The 18,367-nt window shown below is 37.9% G+C and overlaps 1 protein-coding gene across 1 annotated transcript in view; it reads right to left on the minus strand.

Annotated features, from left to right (window-relative positions):
• SMG1 (SMG1 nonsense mediated mRNA decay associated PI3K related kinase) overlaps nucleotides 1-18,367 on the minus strand; it is a 144,551-nt gene that overhangs the window by 91,036 nt on the left and 35,148 nt on the right. Inside the window, exons 2-5 of the mRNA XM_007950585.1 lie at nucleotides 5,264-5,427; nucleotides 4,600-4,755; nucleotides 1,956-2,092; nucleotides 1,042-1,100 (exon numbers count right to left, since the gene is read on the minus strand). Of these exons, the coding sequence (XP_007948776.1) occupies nucleotides 1,042-1,100; nucleotides 1,956-2,092; nucleotides 4,600-4,755; nucleotides 5,264-5,427 (516 nt within the window). The remainder of the gene's footprint in view (nucleotides 1-1,041; nucleotides 1,101-1,955; nucleotides 2,093-4,599; nucleotides 4,756-5,263; nucleotides 5,428-18,367) is intronic.

Raw genomic sequence — 18,367 nt, forward strand, 5'->3', positions numbered from 1 at the left:
GTGATTATTTAAATGCAAACAAAACATACAAAAGAGGTTTATGCTTTCAAGGATGGCAAGAATGACACATCTCACAAAAGAAAGTCTTAAATCATTTTTTTTTTAATTTCTATTCAAACTATACAAAGGCAAAAATTGTATCCACTCAAAACACTGTATCCTCTCTATCCTGCAGTGCCTAACAGTACCTTCGTCAGACATCATAGATTTTCTTTTACAAAAATTAATGATCTGCAAACAGTCAAGAACGGCCCAGAGATGCTTAAATTCTGGCTTCAAATTCCATCTCAAGCTACATTAAGTGGTTCACAGAAAAGGATAGCAGAGTAAATTAGCAGATAAAAAATACTATAAATAACATTCTATATAATGTTCAATAGTAAGAACAGTAAAATAGGAAACATTAATGGTGAAATACCATGGACTTACAGGGATAACAACACTGATTTTAACATAACATTAATAAGTAACTATATTAAATGAAACCATGAAAAGGTAGTAAGGTTAGGTACGTACTGGATGAGTTCTGGGGGCTTTCCAACTCTGTAATCTTTGGGAATTCTTATAGGAAGAAATGACTGCGTACCTTTGGAGAACCCCAGATAATCAGTGAGAACAGACAGTTTGAATCCACTCTTGCCCAAAGAAGGAAAAGTCCCTTTCACTTCTATTTTCTATTCCTTCCTTAAGCAGTTTCAAAATTCTCCAGTTTACATACTTATTGCATTCATTCATGCCTACATCAGGAGTTTATGCTGTTCTATAAGCCAGCGCTCCATTATGCAGACGGGCTGACAAAAAAGTGTCTGTTAGGTGTGTGTTTGTGTGTTGGGGGAGGGGTTTGTCATTCTCTTTGAAGTGGATTAGATTTGGATTCAATGACAATTAACACAAATACTGTAACACATACAACTATGACAAGAGGACCCAGAGCAACACAAAATGAAGCCAATGGGTTTATCTTCTTGTGACTATTTCTTAATCACTTCTAGAAGTATTTTTTAAAAAGTCATTCAAATGTAACCATTATTAGTTACTTACCTTTCATTAAGCACATCATGCACAGCAGACAAGATATTATCCAATTGTTTAACTAGTACCTTAAAAAAAACACATTTATAAAAATTTCAAATTCTTATACTTTCAAGAATAGCACTGTTTTTTTTTTTTTTTTTTTAACTTGGCAATCTCTCTGAATTATAAATGGATAGCAACCTTACTTCCCATTACATTCCCAGTCCCAGACTGGCATGTATCAAGAAATGTCATTAAGTTTCCTAGTACACTACGAAAGAAATTCACCCATAGGAAACATAGAGCTATGAGCATCAATTAAAAAAATTTAACTCAAAAACCATGCTCTATTTATTTTGAAATTCATTAAAAATTTAAAAAAAAATGATATATGAAGAGATACGTAAAAAAACAAATATTAATGAAAGAATTTAGATGGTTATAGTTGCTCAATGTAAAATTCTTTCACCTTTTTATTTATCCAAAAATTTTCAAAATAAAATTGGAGGGGGGGTGGTTTGACTTGCTTCGACCCAAATGCTACAAGCATTCTCATTAATTTTTTCCTGTTGCATGTCAAGTTCTTAATTTATCACTCATTAGAAGAGTAACTTGGGGTGGAGAGAAAGCTGTAATTGCTCCTATACTTTGTCACTTTTTTTTTTTTTTTAAAGGGCTTTTGCATTTTCTTAAGCCCTGGCCACCAGAGCAAACTTACACATGAGCAAAATATGTACGCCTGAGTCCCCATTTCACAAATGAAAAACAAAGAGGTGTTCTGTCTTAGAACACAGGAAAGAAAAAAATTCTGAGGAGAATAGGATTATCCATAGGATAAAATGTGCTAAGAATTAATAGCACATTACTACAGAAGGCACAGGCACCAATGTGGATCCAACAATGGACAAAGACAGATACCTTTCCAAACTTATCAAACTTACCAGCTTATTTTCTGGTTGCTGAATAAATTCTTTTAACTGCTTTACAGTAGCCAGTCTTCGGTCTCTGTCATCTTCCCGGGTAATCCTCCGAAGAAGATTCGACAGTCGAGACTCATCAGAATAAGACATCGATCGCTCTGTAAATAGAAACATTTTATTGTCCATGGGGTATAAATAAGTATAGAAACATTATAGCCCAAATATTCTAAAGTATACCAAATAACTTAGTCCACTGGACAATAAAAGATCAGTGAATGCTGATATTACCACTCTTTTTTTTTTTTTAAATGCAGAAATTATTGAACGGTATCATTAACATCAAACACAAGTCAAACTGAGGAAAATCATTCAAAAATGGCCGCAACAATACATAGGGAACTGCCAGAAATTCAAGTCAGGTTCAGAAGATGACAGGGAAAGAGGGATATCACTGCTAATGTCAGATGAATTTTGGCTGAATACAGAGAACACCAGAAAGATGTTTATTTGTGTTTTATTGACTATGCAAAGACATTCAACAGTGTGGATACAAATTATAGGTAACAATGAAAGGAATGGGAATTCCAGAAAACGTCATTGTGTTCATGAAGAACCCATGTTAGACCAAGAGGCAGTCACATGAACAGAACAAAGGGGGATGCTACATGGTTTAAATTCAGGAAGAGTATGTGTCAGGGTTGTATCCTTTTACCGTAATTATTCAATCCATACTGAGCAAATAATCTGAGACGCTGGACTATATGAAGAAGAATGTGGTATAAGGACTGGAAGAAGACTCACCAACAACCTGTGATACGCAGATGACACAACTTTCCTTGCCAAAAGTGAAGAGGACCTGAAGTACGTACAGAGGGTTGCTATGAGTTGGAATCGACTTAAAGGCACCTAATGACAAAAACCACCACTCTCTTGCTTATCAGGATATACTCCAAGCCCCAGGAGAGTGCCTATCACATAGATTACACTCAAAAAAGATGTGCTGCATGAATGCATAAGTCTAAGCAAATGGAATACCAAGTAAGAGAGAAAGAAAGGCTCAGAAACTATTATCTTCAGGTCTGTTCCAAACTGCTTTCAACAACCAAGGGCCTGAGTGTAGGTAAAAACTCCTACAAGGTAGGGATAGAGTCCGAATGAGATAGAAAAGGAGTATATGCTTCCATTTCTCATAGAGGAATCCCACTGGAGGGGAGCCTCTTGTTCACATCATCATTTCACAAGGACAAAATTCTGGTGAACTGCAATCACACAGAGTTCAACAAATATCTCATCACCACCTATCATGCACAAGGCATCCCCCACTAAGAAAATGACAAAGCAGAATTTCTCTTCCCTCTATTTTTTAACAAGAATGAGCATGAATGTGCAAATAATGTTGCACGTTATTAATAAAGATGCACTCAAGTACTAAATTTTTAACAGCTGTTCTGTGTACTGTAATTAGCTAATATATTCTAACAACAAACCACATCAAAGGGTCTGACAGTTTCATTTCTCTTAAAGTATGAAAAGACTGATAAGATAATTTACAACATCTGTGAGAAAAAACAGGATTCCTGCAACTCCTTGCCCCATAGAGCATTTCAGTAAGGATAATTCCTGAAAATGTCATTAGGTTACCTGTCAGTAAACCTAAGCTCTGTTTACCACTGTGCCATTAACACACTGTGTAATTCTGAACTTGTAAGGGAAAGGAATCGGACTACATTAGCTTCAGAGTCACTGTCTAGCTTCTCATCACACCATATATCTACGAATTCAAACACTACTAAGAAACAGTAGTCTTTGACTTAGTCATTCCACTTCTGGATACTTGTCCAAAAGATACTGGTTGTTTAAAAGTTAATGCAGGATGCAAAAATAAAAAACAAAAGTTACAGGCACAGGGGGCAGGAGTACATGGAGGGATGGACACAGGGAAGAGGTAACTATGGGAAAGAAGTGGGAGGGGAGCTGTTGCATTGTGGTAAACTGCAGTCAATGTCATGAGACAAAGTATACGTGAACCGCTGTATGGAAAGTAAATTTGTCCTGTAAACCTTCACCCAAATCACAATTTAAAAAAAAAAAAAAAAAAGGAGGAAAAAAAAGTTACAGGCACAAAAGTAACCACAGACAATGGAAAAAAAATGTTCATAAACTAAATGTCAAAAGAGTAATTATATCCAACAACTATTCTAAACTTTACCAATAAAATTTTCTTTAGAAAAAAAATTATTACCTCTAATCTACAAAATTTTCAAGGTACTTTATATATACAGTGAGGCTAGCGTTTGTAAGGAAGAAAGCAGTATTGGTGCATTTAATTTTAGAAAAGGCCTCACTCCATGTAGACCCTTCTCTCTCCTTATATACCACTGACTCATAAAAAGCAAGGACACTTTTCTTTAAAATCTTCTTCAGTCTTCTAATCTTACTGTAAGAGAACTCTCTCTTAAGAAGTATTCAAACCTTTCTGTGGGAAATTGCTCTAAGAAACAGGTCCCAAGAAAAAAAATGCAAACAAGTTATCTTGTGTTTTTAAACCACAGTGAACTCATTCATTCATTCATGTTCAGGACATTAGTAAAAAGGGAGGCATCCAGGAAAAGAGGTGTCTTTATAGAGGAGAATGTGATTGGTTCTCCAGTTTTCTCAAACTTACCCTGTGATTTCCTCATGTCTTTGCTGGCTAATGCACGACTGCCATGCTGAACACTGGTGAACTCAGGGCTGGTCACATTGTTAACCCTCAGCTCTTGCCCCAACGACTTCCGACCATAAGTATTTTCCCCAGATCCTCCATTGACACTGTAGCCACCTAAAAACAGTAACATTATCTTAATTTTAATCAATTTCTGACAGTTCTGGATCTTATTACCTAATTCCCTGTACCGCCTGCCTTGAAATCATTTTGATTTATGTGTACCTTAACTGGAAGATAAGCAGAAAAATAAAAACTAAATTACGTCAGAATTTGAGGTTTGTTTAAAACTTGTTAAGAGTGCTAGAGGAAATACTGTAGCCAAGAGAGATTTCAGTCTTAACAGTAGTACTTTTTTGTTTGTTTGTTTTTAGCAAAGAAACTGCATTTTAAGTGTGTGAGGTAAAAAAATTCTTTTAAAGACACACAGGGATAATTTATGAAGTTTCAAGAATAACACTGTATTTGGTATTTCTATTTTAAATATTAATTGTCAGAAAGACAAGAAGAAAGAAGAGGGAGAAAGAAAAGGAGGGAAGGAAGAAGGGGAGAAGGGAGAGAAAAGGAAAGAAGAGAGGGAGGCAGACGTTTTCTAAATGCTTTCAGCGATAAGGACAGTAAGTACCCTTTTCGTCATTCTGTATGTCAGCATGGACTCTGGTATCATCGTGCCTTTGCCGAGACACCACAGCTGAATTTGAAGACTGCAGTCCATAAGAGGAAGAACCACCCCTATCTCTGGATGAAGAATATTTCAAATTGTCTGCGTCAGCTGATGCACTATCACTTCTGTAAAGAGAGAAAAGTATAAGATTAGAACTTTAAATAGCCCAAATCAAACATCTTTCTTTTACATAAGCTTCTCTCTCCACCTTTTCTTTTTTAATTAAGATTTTTAACCATTACTATTATATTTTTACCATTATTATTATAAATAAGCACTCCAATGTCTAGTCAATGGATGAAAATGCCAGCTCTTGAGCCTCTTCTACCAATCTGACAACCCATTTAGATCTACGAATGACCACCAGGATTAGGGTGACTGATTCATCCTAGTTTGCTCAGGACTTCCAGGTTTCAGGACAGCAAGTCCTGTGCCTTAGGAACTCAACTCCCTCAGTCCCAGACATCTCTGCCCTGGACAGCCCCAATTTTAAAATTGAAAGTTCTGCATCCTGGAAACCACCTCAGTCCCACACAAGTCAGGATGGCTGGTCACCCTTACTCAGGATTATCTCCACATAATTAAAAAAAAAAAAAAAAAGTAATTCCTCTGAATCTCTTCCCCCAGAAGAGGGTTAATCAGTAGAAAGTTTTCAGTGTTCCCAGGCATAAAAAAAATAATAAAAATAAAAACCACTGGCAGCGTATTAGGCAGGAGCAAATTAGTCTAAAAGTACTGCCTCATGGTAATGTACCCTACAATCTCACCTGAATTCTTAACTTCATTATTTGGGAGAAAAATAACTGATATGTTTTAAAGCAAGACAACAGGATATAAGAACACATTAGCTGCAAAATAAGATTATTTTTATGTACGGCAGTACTGAAGACCTCACTGAAGATGCCTAACTTTAAAGAATATCAACCAAAATTACAAGAGAGGAATAAAGTTTTAAGAAAATAAAAGTACTAGGAATCCAATAAAGCTGATTCTTAAGGCTATAGTCCACAACCTATTTAACAGTTAAGTATTATTTAAAATAATACTTGATACCTGGACATTATTAAACAACAAAATCAGAGTCCTTTCTAAGTAACTGTTCTTATCCAATCTCTGCCTTAATTTCCACATCAGTAAAATAGTGAATTGAGCTACATAATTTCTCATGAGTCTTAATTCTTCTATCAAACATAAGCTATCAAGAAATAAGTTAATACTGGAGATTCTGTGGCAGCATGTGGAAAGTACAAATAAATTCCTCTCCTACAAAAATTTCTCCTGAAAAGAAATACTTCTATTATATTTACTCCTAAAAACATTTTCTGAACTCATAATCACTTGGAGAGTTTAGGACACTGGCAAGAGCAGAAGAGTTATTCTCAACTCCCATGCTCTTTCCCCGCCGTGTTTAAAAAAGACAATGGTGTTTTATTTAGAGTTTCTCATTCTTGCCCCCACCAACAAAAATACTAAACAGGAAACTTTGCAAAGGCTCACTCGACACCTTGGTCTATACTGACTACAACCACTGCTAATACAGAATAGAGACAACTGGTCCAATTAAACTTGGATACATAACTGGTTCAAATCTGTATTACTACTAAAAGGTCTCAACCTGAACCTTGATAACAAAATGCACTCCCCGGAGCATACTAAAACAACTACAGCTTCACAATGGAGTATCTCCTTTAAATATCCTGGGTTCACTTACTGATACACAAGTGTCAGTACTTTCAACATACGGAAAAATAAAGTCTATGGAATTTCCAGAAAAAAAATTATGAAGATATTTCTAAATATACTAAGGTTGTAGTCCACAACCTATTTAAGTATTGTTTAAATACTTAACCCTAAATGGATAATGAGAAGTTTTCTTTTTAAATATCTTTAACCCTAAATGAAACATGAGAATTTTCCTTTCTTACTAGAATTAGATATTCCCCATATATCTAAAAACATCACATTAAATATGTGTCTACAATAAACCCTAACACACCATTTAGTTTCTGAAAGAGAATTAAAAATAAAATGAAAGCTTTAGGAGGTTTTCTGGGTTTCTGAACTTGTCTGTATGTACAGCATGTAACACAACCGACAGAAGTAGGCTGTAAGTAAATGAATGAATAAAATAAACATATGACTAATTCTAAAACAATAGGGGAAGATAACTGAAGTCTACCAGTATTTAAATATGCCTTCACTTCCTATTTTCATTATGCTTATGTATCACGTATTAACTTTACTATTAATAGTTAAAATATTTGTATCATTTTTTGGGACGTAATAGTAAACATACAAAAAAAAAGAAAAAACAACCCAACCACCAAACTCACTGCCGTAGAGTAGGATCCTCCTTGGGTTTCCGAGGCAGTATTACTATGGAAGGAGATTGGGCAATCTCCTTTTTGAGGAGTGGCTGGTGGAATGGAATTGCCATCCTTCTGGTTAGCAGTCAAATGCATTAGGCACTATGCTACCAGTAGTAAACATAAGGCAGCAGAAAATACAGGATACAAAAAAGATCTGGGCTCAAATCCCAGCTTCATCACTGAAAAGCACTTAATCTCTGAGCCCTGGTTGTCTTTTGCATAAAATAGGGATATCTATCTTACATGTTAAGATTGTTGTAAGGCTTAGTAAGTTACTGAATTATTAAGAAATACTTAGCTAAGAAGGTACGAAGCTATTACGACCATAAACTATCTATAAAATGAACTCAAGATTTCCAGGCTAATAGACAATTAATGTGCAATGCACAATGAAGCTGTTACTGTGGGTATGAATATAATCAAAACGAGTTTTTACACTCAATTTATAGCAGCTGATTTTAAGTTCTTGGATGAAGAAATTAAGTAATCCACTGCTACCAACAAATCTATTTCTAACTAGAAAGCTTTCGATTTAAAACTAAACTGGGGAGGGTTGGAGGTGAGAAGAGTGACTTCCCAATTTGTTAGAAATACAGGTTTTAAAATCTGATGAATTATGAACACTGAGATTTCTTTCCCCAGAATTTAGGTTTTAAAAAATGTAACAGATAAACTCAGATAGTACTACTGTCTCAGAACTGCCTAAAAACTCCCTTGTTGCCAAGTTCTTTTAATACAAATTGATCAAAGCATTTCCATTAAGAATTCAGATTATAAGTATACTGAGCCTCATTTTTTCATAATATCTAGACGGTTTAAATCTCAAGAAAAAGCAAAAATCAATGTTAGGCTGTTAGCACCAACAAAAAAATCACCCCAGTCCAAGAGAAAACTATTAAAGAACAGTAATACCTACTTAAAAGGCAATCAAAGGCACAAAATAGAAAATGCAGATTTGAACTCAAGAAGCAAGCATAAAATAGTACTAGCTTTAAGGACTGAAAAAGCTATCATCTACCAGAATTAGCGTCTCAATTTAGTGAAAAGAGAAAATGTATCTGTTAAGGCTAAGGATCCTAGCAAGGATCCAAAAATACATCCACAGCCCCTTTAAAATTCTAAAAATACTATGTAAAGGGAGAAAAAAAAGAAATGCATAAATTTTCCCAAAATTATCAAACTGAAGTTAAAGCCTACTGATGTACATGCCACATGAGAGGTAAGTTTCTAAAGCTCATACCTCAAAAATCGCATACTGTGTAATATGGAGCCTTTGTGATGTTTTGCATCAAGTCAATCTGTAAGACAGTAGTTACAATATTAGTGAAGACAGTGGGTTAAAACATTTGTTGTTCAAACATGAAGCAAATATCATTCATGGGTTAGGTGTTTTTAGTTGAACTATGACCCCCTAGGCTTTACTATATGTTGAAGCAAAAACTGAGATGGAAAGTCACTGTGTGTCTTAGGACTGAGAGGTTTACTCCAAGGTGGCCACCAAAAAATTTTTAAGACATAAAGTAATTTAAATGTTAACCATAACATACAAATCACATGCAAATACAGTTTCCACTCATTTAGTTATCTATTCTGAATACATAGAAAATGTAATAAATCTGAAGTCATTCATTTTGAACAACCCAAATCTTTGAACTCACATCATCAACATCCACTATGTTTTAGGGGATAGTACCTCCTGGCCAAACGTGGTCTTGTGGTCTATAGCTCTTGAAAACGTATAAATAGCAACACTGTCCCCCTACCTACCTCCTAAAAAAGAGCCATCCCTGGAAAGAGTGAATGAAGTCTAGGAATTCCCTATCAGGAAGCATTTCCATAAAGCACCCCAAAATGATTTGATGCAAATATACCCAGTGGTGCCTATAATCATCTTACTTAAAGTTGTTTTTAATGAGACTTATTAAGGGATTTCACTCTCCAGCTGAGATCTAATTTGTAATAGGTATCAATCAGGAAATGAAATTTGTACGAAAAGCCAAGGAGGTGCGTATTTATTCTCTAAAGCAACAGTTCTCAAAGATGGTGTCACTGTCACCCAGCAGTTATAGGATATGCTGAGTCTGTCTGTTTTTATACACACACACACACACACACACACTAATAGTTATTACAGATTGAAAATGATTTATCTTTTTAAAAACAAACTCAAGGTTATTCCTGTAATATCTCTTACTCACCTGGATTCAAATATGCTTTCATTAGGGTAAGAGAAAGGGTGAAACTATGCATAATTCTGTGCTTTAAAAAGCATGAGTCTATGGCTAAAATATTCATTTGCAGGGCTTGGGGAAGAAAAAAGAAAAAAATTTCTTAAGACTTCATTAAATAAAATTTTTTCCACAAGAGAAAATATAAAGTTCAATTTAATGAAACAGAACTGAACCATCCCATTCCAAAACTTACATCAATTTACATTAAGTTTTATAATATTGAACTATGACTAGTTAATGTAATTTCTTGGTGAAACCTCCTTAGGTAGCTACCCAAGTATTAAACTCACTGCTGTCAAGTCAATCCTGACTCACAGCAACCCCTCCTTGGGTTTCCGAGGCAGTATCTCTAAGGAAGGGGCTCTGGTAGCATAGTGCCTAAGGCATGTGACTGCTAACCAGAAAGCTGGCGGTTCAAACCCACCAGCCACTCCTCAGAAGGAAGATGGGGCAATCTACTTCTGTAAAGATACCACCTTGGAAACCCAAGGGGGGGGGGGTTGCTATGACTAGACAGCAGCGAGTTTGGTTTATCTCTACGGCATATTGCCCATTCTTCCTTCTGAGGAGTAGCTGCTAGGTTTGAACCATCAGCCTTCTGGTTAGCAGTCAGATGCCTTAGGCAATACGCCACAGTGTCTGTAATACCAACTCTTAAGTATCCATTTATATGTTGTTACCAATTTTAGATAATAAATCAAGCTCTCAACTAAATAGCCACTGCAGACTCATGGAATATAAAAATAAATTTAACTACCATGAAGTAAAGAATTTAACCTTGCACAGAGAGAGGTCTGGCCTTTGCCTCAAACTCTCTGAATCAATCTCTAAACCCTTGGGATATGAAGCCTAATAGGAGTGTCTTTGTTTACCTGGTGACACTGAACCACACCAGAAAGTCTAACACTGGGATTAATAGTGGGGGGTTTAAGTAACATGGTATAAACTCACCATCCAGGGGGCTAGAGTGAGGTCAGCCACATGGGCAGTCAACCATGGAGCCCCAAGAAAGACTCTACACTCCAAGGCTCAGGTGAACTTCCTTGGATGGCAACACTCCAAGGGTATCATCACACAATACCGAAAAAGTAACACGGTCCTCAACTCACGAGGAAAGAACAACAGGAGGCTCTGTTTGGAGCTTTCCTAGACTCTGCCCTATGTGCCTTTTCCCTTGGCTGATTCAATCTGTATCTTAACTATGTTGCTGTTGTTATGTGCTGTCGAGTCAGACCCGACTCATAGCGACCCCTCCTTAGGTTTCCAAGGTGGCATCACTACGGAAGTAGATTGCCCAACCTTCCTTCAGAGGAGTGGCTGGTGGGTTTGAACCGCCAGCCTTCCAATTAGCAGTCAAGTGCCTTAGACACTATGCTACCAGAGCTCTTCTTTTAACTATGTTGTTGTCGGTATGTGCCGTCGAGTCGGACCCGACTCACAGCGACCCCTCCTTGGGTTTCCGAGGCAGTATCACTACGGAAGTAGATTGCCCCATCTTCCTTCTGAGGAGTGGCTGGTGGGTTTGAACTGCCAACCTTCTGGTTAGCAGTCAAGTGCCTTAGGCACTATGCTACCAGAGCTCTTCTTCTAACTATAGTAAACTATAACCATGAGTATAATAGTTTCAGTGAGTTCTGCCGTCCTTGTAGCAAATTATTGTAACTTAAGGATGGTCTTGGGACCCCTGAACTTGCAACTGGTGTTAGAAGTGAGGGTAGTCTTGTAGACTGTTCCCTCTCTAACTTGTGATGATATTTAACATTTTCATAAGCTGTGGGACATATATCCAAAAAAAAACAAACTCATTGTTGAGTTGGATCTGACTCAGCCTTCTGGTTAGCAGTCAAATGCTTTAGGCACTATGCCACCAGAGCTCCCGCCCACCAGTATTTTCAGCCCCTCAAAGTTCTTGAGAAGTGCTATCCTAGTTACACTACATGCTGCCACCTGGTGGGGACCTGTAAAACTGCCTGAATCTGAAGAAATGGGCTTCACCCCACTACTACTACCACCAGAGTCTACTTGAGACATGTGTCCCACATAATTGTTATCAAAAAAGTTTCCTCTAGATTTCAGCCTTTCATTACTTTCACATGGATCAACAAAAACTAACGGCAGAAAATAATTCAGTTATGAAAAGGTTAAAATCATGGCATGCACTCTAACTCAAAATTTTAAAGACTGTAAATATTAGTTTTTAGTAACATCTTTACCAAAAAACAAAACCCAAACCCACTGCAATCAAGTCGATTCTTACTGATAGTGATCCTACAGGAAAAAAACAGAACTGCCCCATAGGATTTTCAAGACTGTAAATCTTTACAGAAGCAGATTGCCTCACCCTTCTCCCAAGGAGTGGCTGGTGAGTTCAAATTGCTGACCTTTAGGTTAGCAGCTGAATGCTTTAACCACTGTGCCACCAGAGGTCCTTAACATCCTTAGCAAACATAACAAAGATTTGACTGTAGTGTACTTTATTTCCCTTTGAAAGAATCTCAAGTACCCACTACTAGCAGACCTCTAATGAAATAAATCAGAAGGGGCAAACAAAATCAGTAAATGTAGGAGGGTACCATAACAGATCTGAACTTTCGCCTCATGTGCACAACTGTCTTCAGTGAAAAGGTTGCTGAACACACCACCACTATGTTCATTACTCCTTTTCTCTGACTACAACTAAACCTTTAATAGTGTTCTTTTCTTTCCCTGACCAAGGGGTCTGTCTTTTCCAAAACAACTTTCAAACTTTCTGCATCCTCCTCCTCAGACCCTGACTCTACCACCTCTCCACCTTCCCCCATTGCTGCTGCCAGTGGATGACTTTACAGAATTCAGCTTCATGACGAAATAAAAGCCATTTGATAGCACTCTCAGTAATAAAAGCTAACATTTTTGAGCACCTAACAAGTGCTGTATTCCTCCCCTAGCAGTTTACATATCTCACGTAATCATTAATACAATCCTGTTAGGTACCATTATACAGATGATGTAACTAAGTTTCCCTAACTGACCTACTGTCACACACCTGTAAATGGCAGAACAAAAATTCAAATCCAGTTCTAACTACAAATTCTTCAACACTCCATAGTGCCTGTCAACTTCCTTCCAATAAACCTACAAAGTCACTTGCATCTGCACACATAGCCTGCTTCCCATCATTCTACCATACTGAAACAAGCCAACCTCCTATCTGCAGCAATCCCCCTTTCCTACGGAGCCCGCATTATCTGAGGTATGTCTTGTCTCTTTCTTATGTGTCGAAACCCTCCACTACTGCTCATGGCAACATCAACATCTGCACAATCCCAAATCACCTGCTTAAAAAAACAAACGTTAATTTTCTTCCTCCTAATTCTAATTGCCCAGACCCTTCTTCACAGTCAGACCTCCTGAAAAAGCTATCTTCCTTGCCTTCACTCACTTTTCAACCCACTATAATCTGGGTTCTACCCTCAGTACTCCACTAAAACTGTTCCTGCCAATCTAGGAGCTGCTGCTCACCTCCTTGTTTCAAAACCCCATGAATCTTTTTCATTTCTTCATCTTACTCAATGTTCCCTGATGGCTTACGTTTGACAACTGTTTTCTCATACTCTTTCCTAATATCACTCCAAACTTGTTTTTAGTTACTAATTCCAGTGACGCTCTACCTTTTTCTAATCCAGGCATTTTCTTCCTTTTTCATTTCCTTAAGTAGCTTAGATGTTATGATCTGTCATTTTAGTCTCTTAGTTTGTCATGGCACAGTAGCCTGCACGTTGCGGTGATGCTGGAAGCTATGCCACTGGTATTTCAAATACCACAGGTCACTCATGGTGGGCAGGTTTCAGCAGAGCTTCCAGACTGTAACAGACTGGGAAAAAGGATGTGGCAGTCTACTTCTGAAAAACTGGCTACTGAAAAACATGAATAGCAGTGGAACATTGCCTTATATAGTGCCAGAAGATGAGCAACTCAGGTTGGAAAACTTTCAAGGTACGAGTTAGGAAAGAGATGTCTCCTCAAAGTAGAGTTGACCTTAATGATGTAGAATGAGTCAAAATAAGAATAAACAGCTGCAAACTTAATTGGAAAAGGGAATATAAGATGTATGAATACAGAAAAATAGCAAGTTGTAAAAAATGAAGCAGAATGCAAAGATCTATATGCTCAGCATCAGTGAGCTGCAATGGACCAGTATTGGCCATTCTGAATTGGATGGTCTATGGCAGGAACAACAACTGAACAGAATGGCATCACATTCAGCATCAAAAAAAGAAAAAAGAAGGTGAAAATCTATCCTGGAGTACAAGGCCATAGGATATCTATATGCAAAGACCATCAGTTAAAATAGGACTATTATTCAAATTTACACACTAACCACTAAAGCCAAAAATAAAAAAAAAAAAGTGTATTATTTTTACTAACTTGCACAGTCCAAAACTGATGAAACATTCAATCAAGATGCATTGATAATTAATGGTGATTGGAATGTGAATGTTAAAAACAAAGACAGCTCAGTTCAAAAACAAGGCATTGGTGATAAAAACGATGCCAGAGATTGCATGACAGAATTTTGCAAAACCAACAACTTATTCATTGCAAGTATCTTTTTCCAACAACATAAAGGGATGGAATAGAAAGAAATGAAACCAACTATATCTGTAGAAAGAGAAAATGGAGAATTTCAATACCATCAGTCAGAACAAGGCCAGACGCCAGCTGCAGAACAGACCATCAACTGTCTTAAGCAAGTTCAAGTTGAAATTAAAGAAAATTATAAGTCCATGAGAGGCAAAGCACAGCCTTGAATATATCCCACCTGAATTTAGACACCATCTCAAGAATACAATTAAGTTGTTGAACACTAATGACCATAGATCAGATGAGTTGTGGGAGGACATCAAGGATTATCATACATGAAGAAAGCAAAAGGTCATTAAGAAAGGGAAGATAGGAAAGACCAAAATAGATGTCAGAAGAGACTCTGAAACTTGGTACTGAATGATAAATAATTAAAGAGAATGGAAGAAATGAAAAGACATGAATAGAAATTTCAAAGAGGGTCTGGAGAAGACAAAGTATTAAAATGAAATGAACTGGAGTTAGAAAAACAAAAGGGAAGAAGATACTTGGCATTTCTCAAGCTGAAAGAACTGGAGAAAAAAAATTCAAGCCTCAAATTGCAATACTGAAGGATGTTGTTGTTGTTACGTGCCGTCAAGTCAGACCTGACTCACAGTGACCTCTCCTTGGGTTTCCAAGGCAGTGCGGTATCGTTATGGAAGTAGATTGCCCCACCTTCCTTGCGAAGAGTGGCTGGTGGGTTTGAACCACCAGCCTTCTGGTTAGCAGTCAAGTGCCTTAGGCACTATGCTACCAGAGCTCCCATTCAAGGATGCTATGGACAAAATACTGACTGACGCAAAAAGCATCAAAAGAAGATGGAAGGAATACAGTCACTGTACCAAAAAGAACTGGTCAATATTTAATGATTTCAGAGATAGCATATAATCAAGAATGGATGCTAGACGAAGAAACCCAAGCTGCACTGAAGGTATTGGCAAAACAAAAAAAAAAAAAAAAGAAAAAGCAAGGGTCTAGAGAGGTAAAGAGAAGTATTGCTTTGGGTGAAGAGAAGGGCAATGTACCAAAAGTGAGTGATCAACATGGTGGCAATGAGGAAGAGAAAGACATAGAGAGGTACGTGGGAGGTACAGACAACAAAGATGAATCCTTTTGCACATACAGTACTGCACTGTCGGGAGCTCTGGTAGCGTAGTGCCTCAGGCACTTAACTGCTAACAAGGAGGCTGGCGGTTCAAACCCACCAGCCAGCCATTCCTCGGAAGGAAGATAGGGCAATCTACTTCCGTAATGATACCACCTCAGAAACCCAAGGAGGGTTCGCTATGAGTCAAGTCCAACTCGACGGCACATGACAACAACAACTGCATTGTCAGTGAAGGCAAACATGGGTATATGGGTGGATAGATGGGTAGACAGGCTGAACTATTAGGTATGTCTATGAAGCAGGGAGTGTACCCAAGACCATGTATAGGGCTGGCAGACAATGGTCCTATAAGTGTATTTGTATTATCTGTAAGAATTCCCAGGTGTAGAGTAGAGCTGACAAGGGACAAGGTTGTAGTCACTTCTCGGTCACAGCTAGCTACCCAGAGAGACTGAGTAGTTGAACTCGGGACCATAGTTGCAAGGAACAACAAGCTCAATTGGCATAACATACTACACAAAACATTGTTCCACCTCCTACTTTGCCAAGTAGCAACTGGGATCTTAAAACCTTGCAAGCAGCCATCTAGATGCAACAATGGGTCTCTCCTCATCCAGAGCAAAGAAGAATGAAGAAAACCAAAGATTCGTAGAAACAAATAGTCCTAGCGACTGGTACACCATGCAATCCACAGACCATATGACTGTGAGACCACAAGAACTAGATGGTGCCTGGCTACCACTGTCAACCACTCGGAGGGGGAATCTATGTAGGAAATCCTGGATAGAGAAGGAGAACGATCTGAAACAAAATTCAAAATCATATGGGGAAAAAAAAAAAGGTAGGGGAAACAGGTTTGCTGGTCTGATAGAGCCTGGTGGAACCATTAAGACTATGGCCCCTAGCTGTCCTTCAGGTCTGGAATTGGAACCCACACCTCTGGCTTCCAGCCATACAAAAGACAGGCATATGAGTTGAGTATCTACCCGAGGTAGATACACTACTTGGAGAGAACAATCATGGGAGAAAGAAGGGCTGTTTATGCACAGGGAGACAGCTGAGGGGCAGAAGTGCACGGACAAAGGGAAGAGGTAACTATCGGGAGGAAGTGGGAGGGGAGCTGTTGTACTGTGTTAACCTGGAATCAATGTCATGAGACAAAGTGTATGTGAACTGCTGTGTGGGAAGTGAATTTGCTCTTTAAATTTTCACCCAAATCACAATTAAAAAAAGGGGGGGTGGGATTCAATGCTGGAAGAGTTCATTTGTTTATGCCAAAAAATTTGGAAGACAGATACCTGGCCAACTGACTGGAAGAGAGTGATATCTGTGTTTAGTCCAAAGAAAAGTGATTCAACAGAATGCAGAAATTACTGAACAATATCATTAGTATCACACGCAAATAAAATTTTGCTAAAAATAATTCAAAAACAGTTGCGGCAACACATTAACAGGGAGCCATCAGAAATTCAAGCCAGATTCAGAAGAGAACATGGAACAAGGTCATTAAAAAGACAAGAAAAGAAGACCAAAATGGATGTCAGAAGAGACTGAAACTTGCCCTTGAATGGAGAGTACCTAAAGCAAATGGAAGAAATGACAAGATAACAGAGCTGAACAGAACATTTTAAAGACCAGCTCGAGCAGACAAAGCCAATTACTATAATGAAATGCACAAAGACATGGAGTTAGAAAACCAAAAGGGAAGAACACGCTCAGCATTTCTCAAGCTGAAAGAACTGAAGAAAAAATTTAAGCCTCCAGTTGCAATAATGAAAGATTCTATGGGCAAAATATTGAATGATGCAAGAAGCATCAAAAGAAGATGGAAGGAATACACAGAGCCACTGTACCAAAAAGAACTGTTCGATGTTTACCCATTTCAAGAGGTGGCATATGATCAAGAACCAATGGTACTGAAGGAAAAAGTCAAAGCTGCACTGAAGGAATTAGAGAAGAACAAGGCTCCAGGAATTGATGGAATACCCACTGACATGTTTCAACAAACAGATGCCCCATTGGAGGCACTCACTTGGATATGCAAAGAGATTTGGAGGACTGCTACCTAGCCAACCAACTGGAAGAGATCCATATTTGTGCCTATTCCAAAGACAGGTGATCCCACAGAAAGTGGAAATTATCAAACAATATCATTAACATTGCATGCAAGTAAAATCTTACTGAAGATAATTCAAAAACTGTTGCAGCAGTATACTGACAGAACTTCCAGAGGTGCAGGCTGGATTCAGAAGAGGACATGGAACAAGGAGTATCATTGCTGATGTCAGGTGCATCTTAGCTCAAAACAAAGAATACCAGAAAGATGTTTACTTGTGTTTTATAGACTATGCAAAAGCATTTGATTGTGTGGATCATAACAAATTGTGGAAAACATTGAGAAGAAGGGGAATTCCAGAACACTTGATTGTACTCATGAGAAACCTGTACACAGACCAGGAGACTGTCATTCGAATAGAACAAGGAAACACTGCAGGGTTTAAAATCAAGAAGAGAGTGCATGAGGGTTGTTACCTTTTTACCATACTTACTCAATCTGTATGCTGAGCAAATACTCTAAGAGCTGAACTATATGAAGAAGAATATGGCATCAGGGTTGGAGGAAGCATCATTAACAACCTGCGATACGCTGACGACACAACTTTGCTTGCTGAAAGTGAGGATGACTTGAAGCACTTACTGATGAAGATTGAAGAATACAGTCTGCAGTATGGATTACATCTCAATATAAAGA

Source organism: Orycteropus afer, unplaced genomic scaffold, assembly GCF_000298275.1.
Source record: "Orycteropus afer afer isolate SDZICR_OR568_19922 unplaced genomic scaffold, OryAfe1.0 scaffold00281, whole genome shotgun sequence".
Lineage (NCBI taxonomy): Eukaryota > Metazoa > Chordata > Mammalia > Tubulidentata > Orycteropodidae > Orycteropus > Orycteropus afer.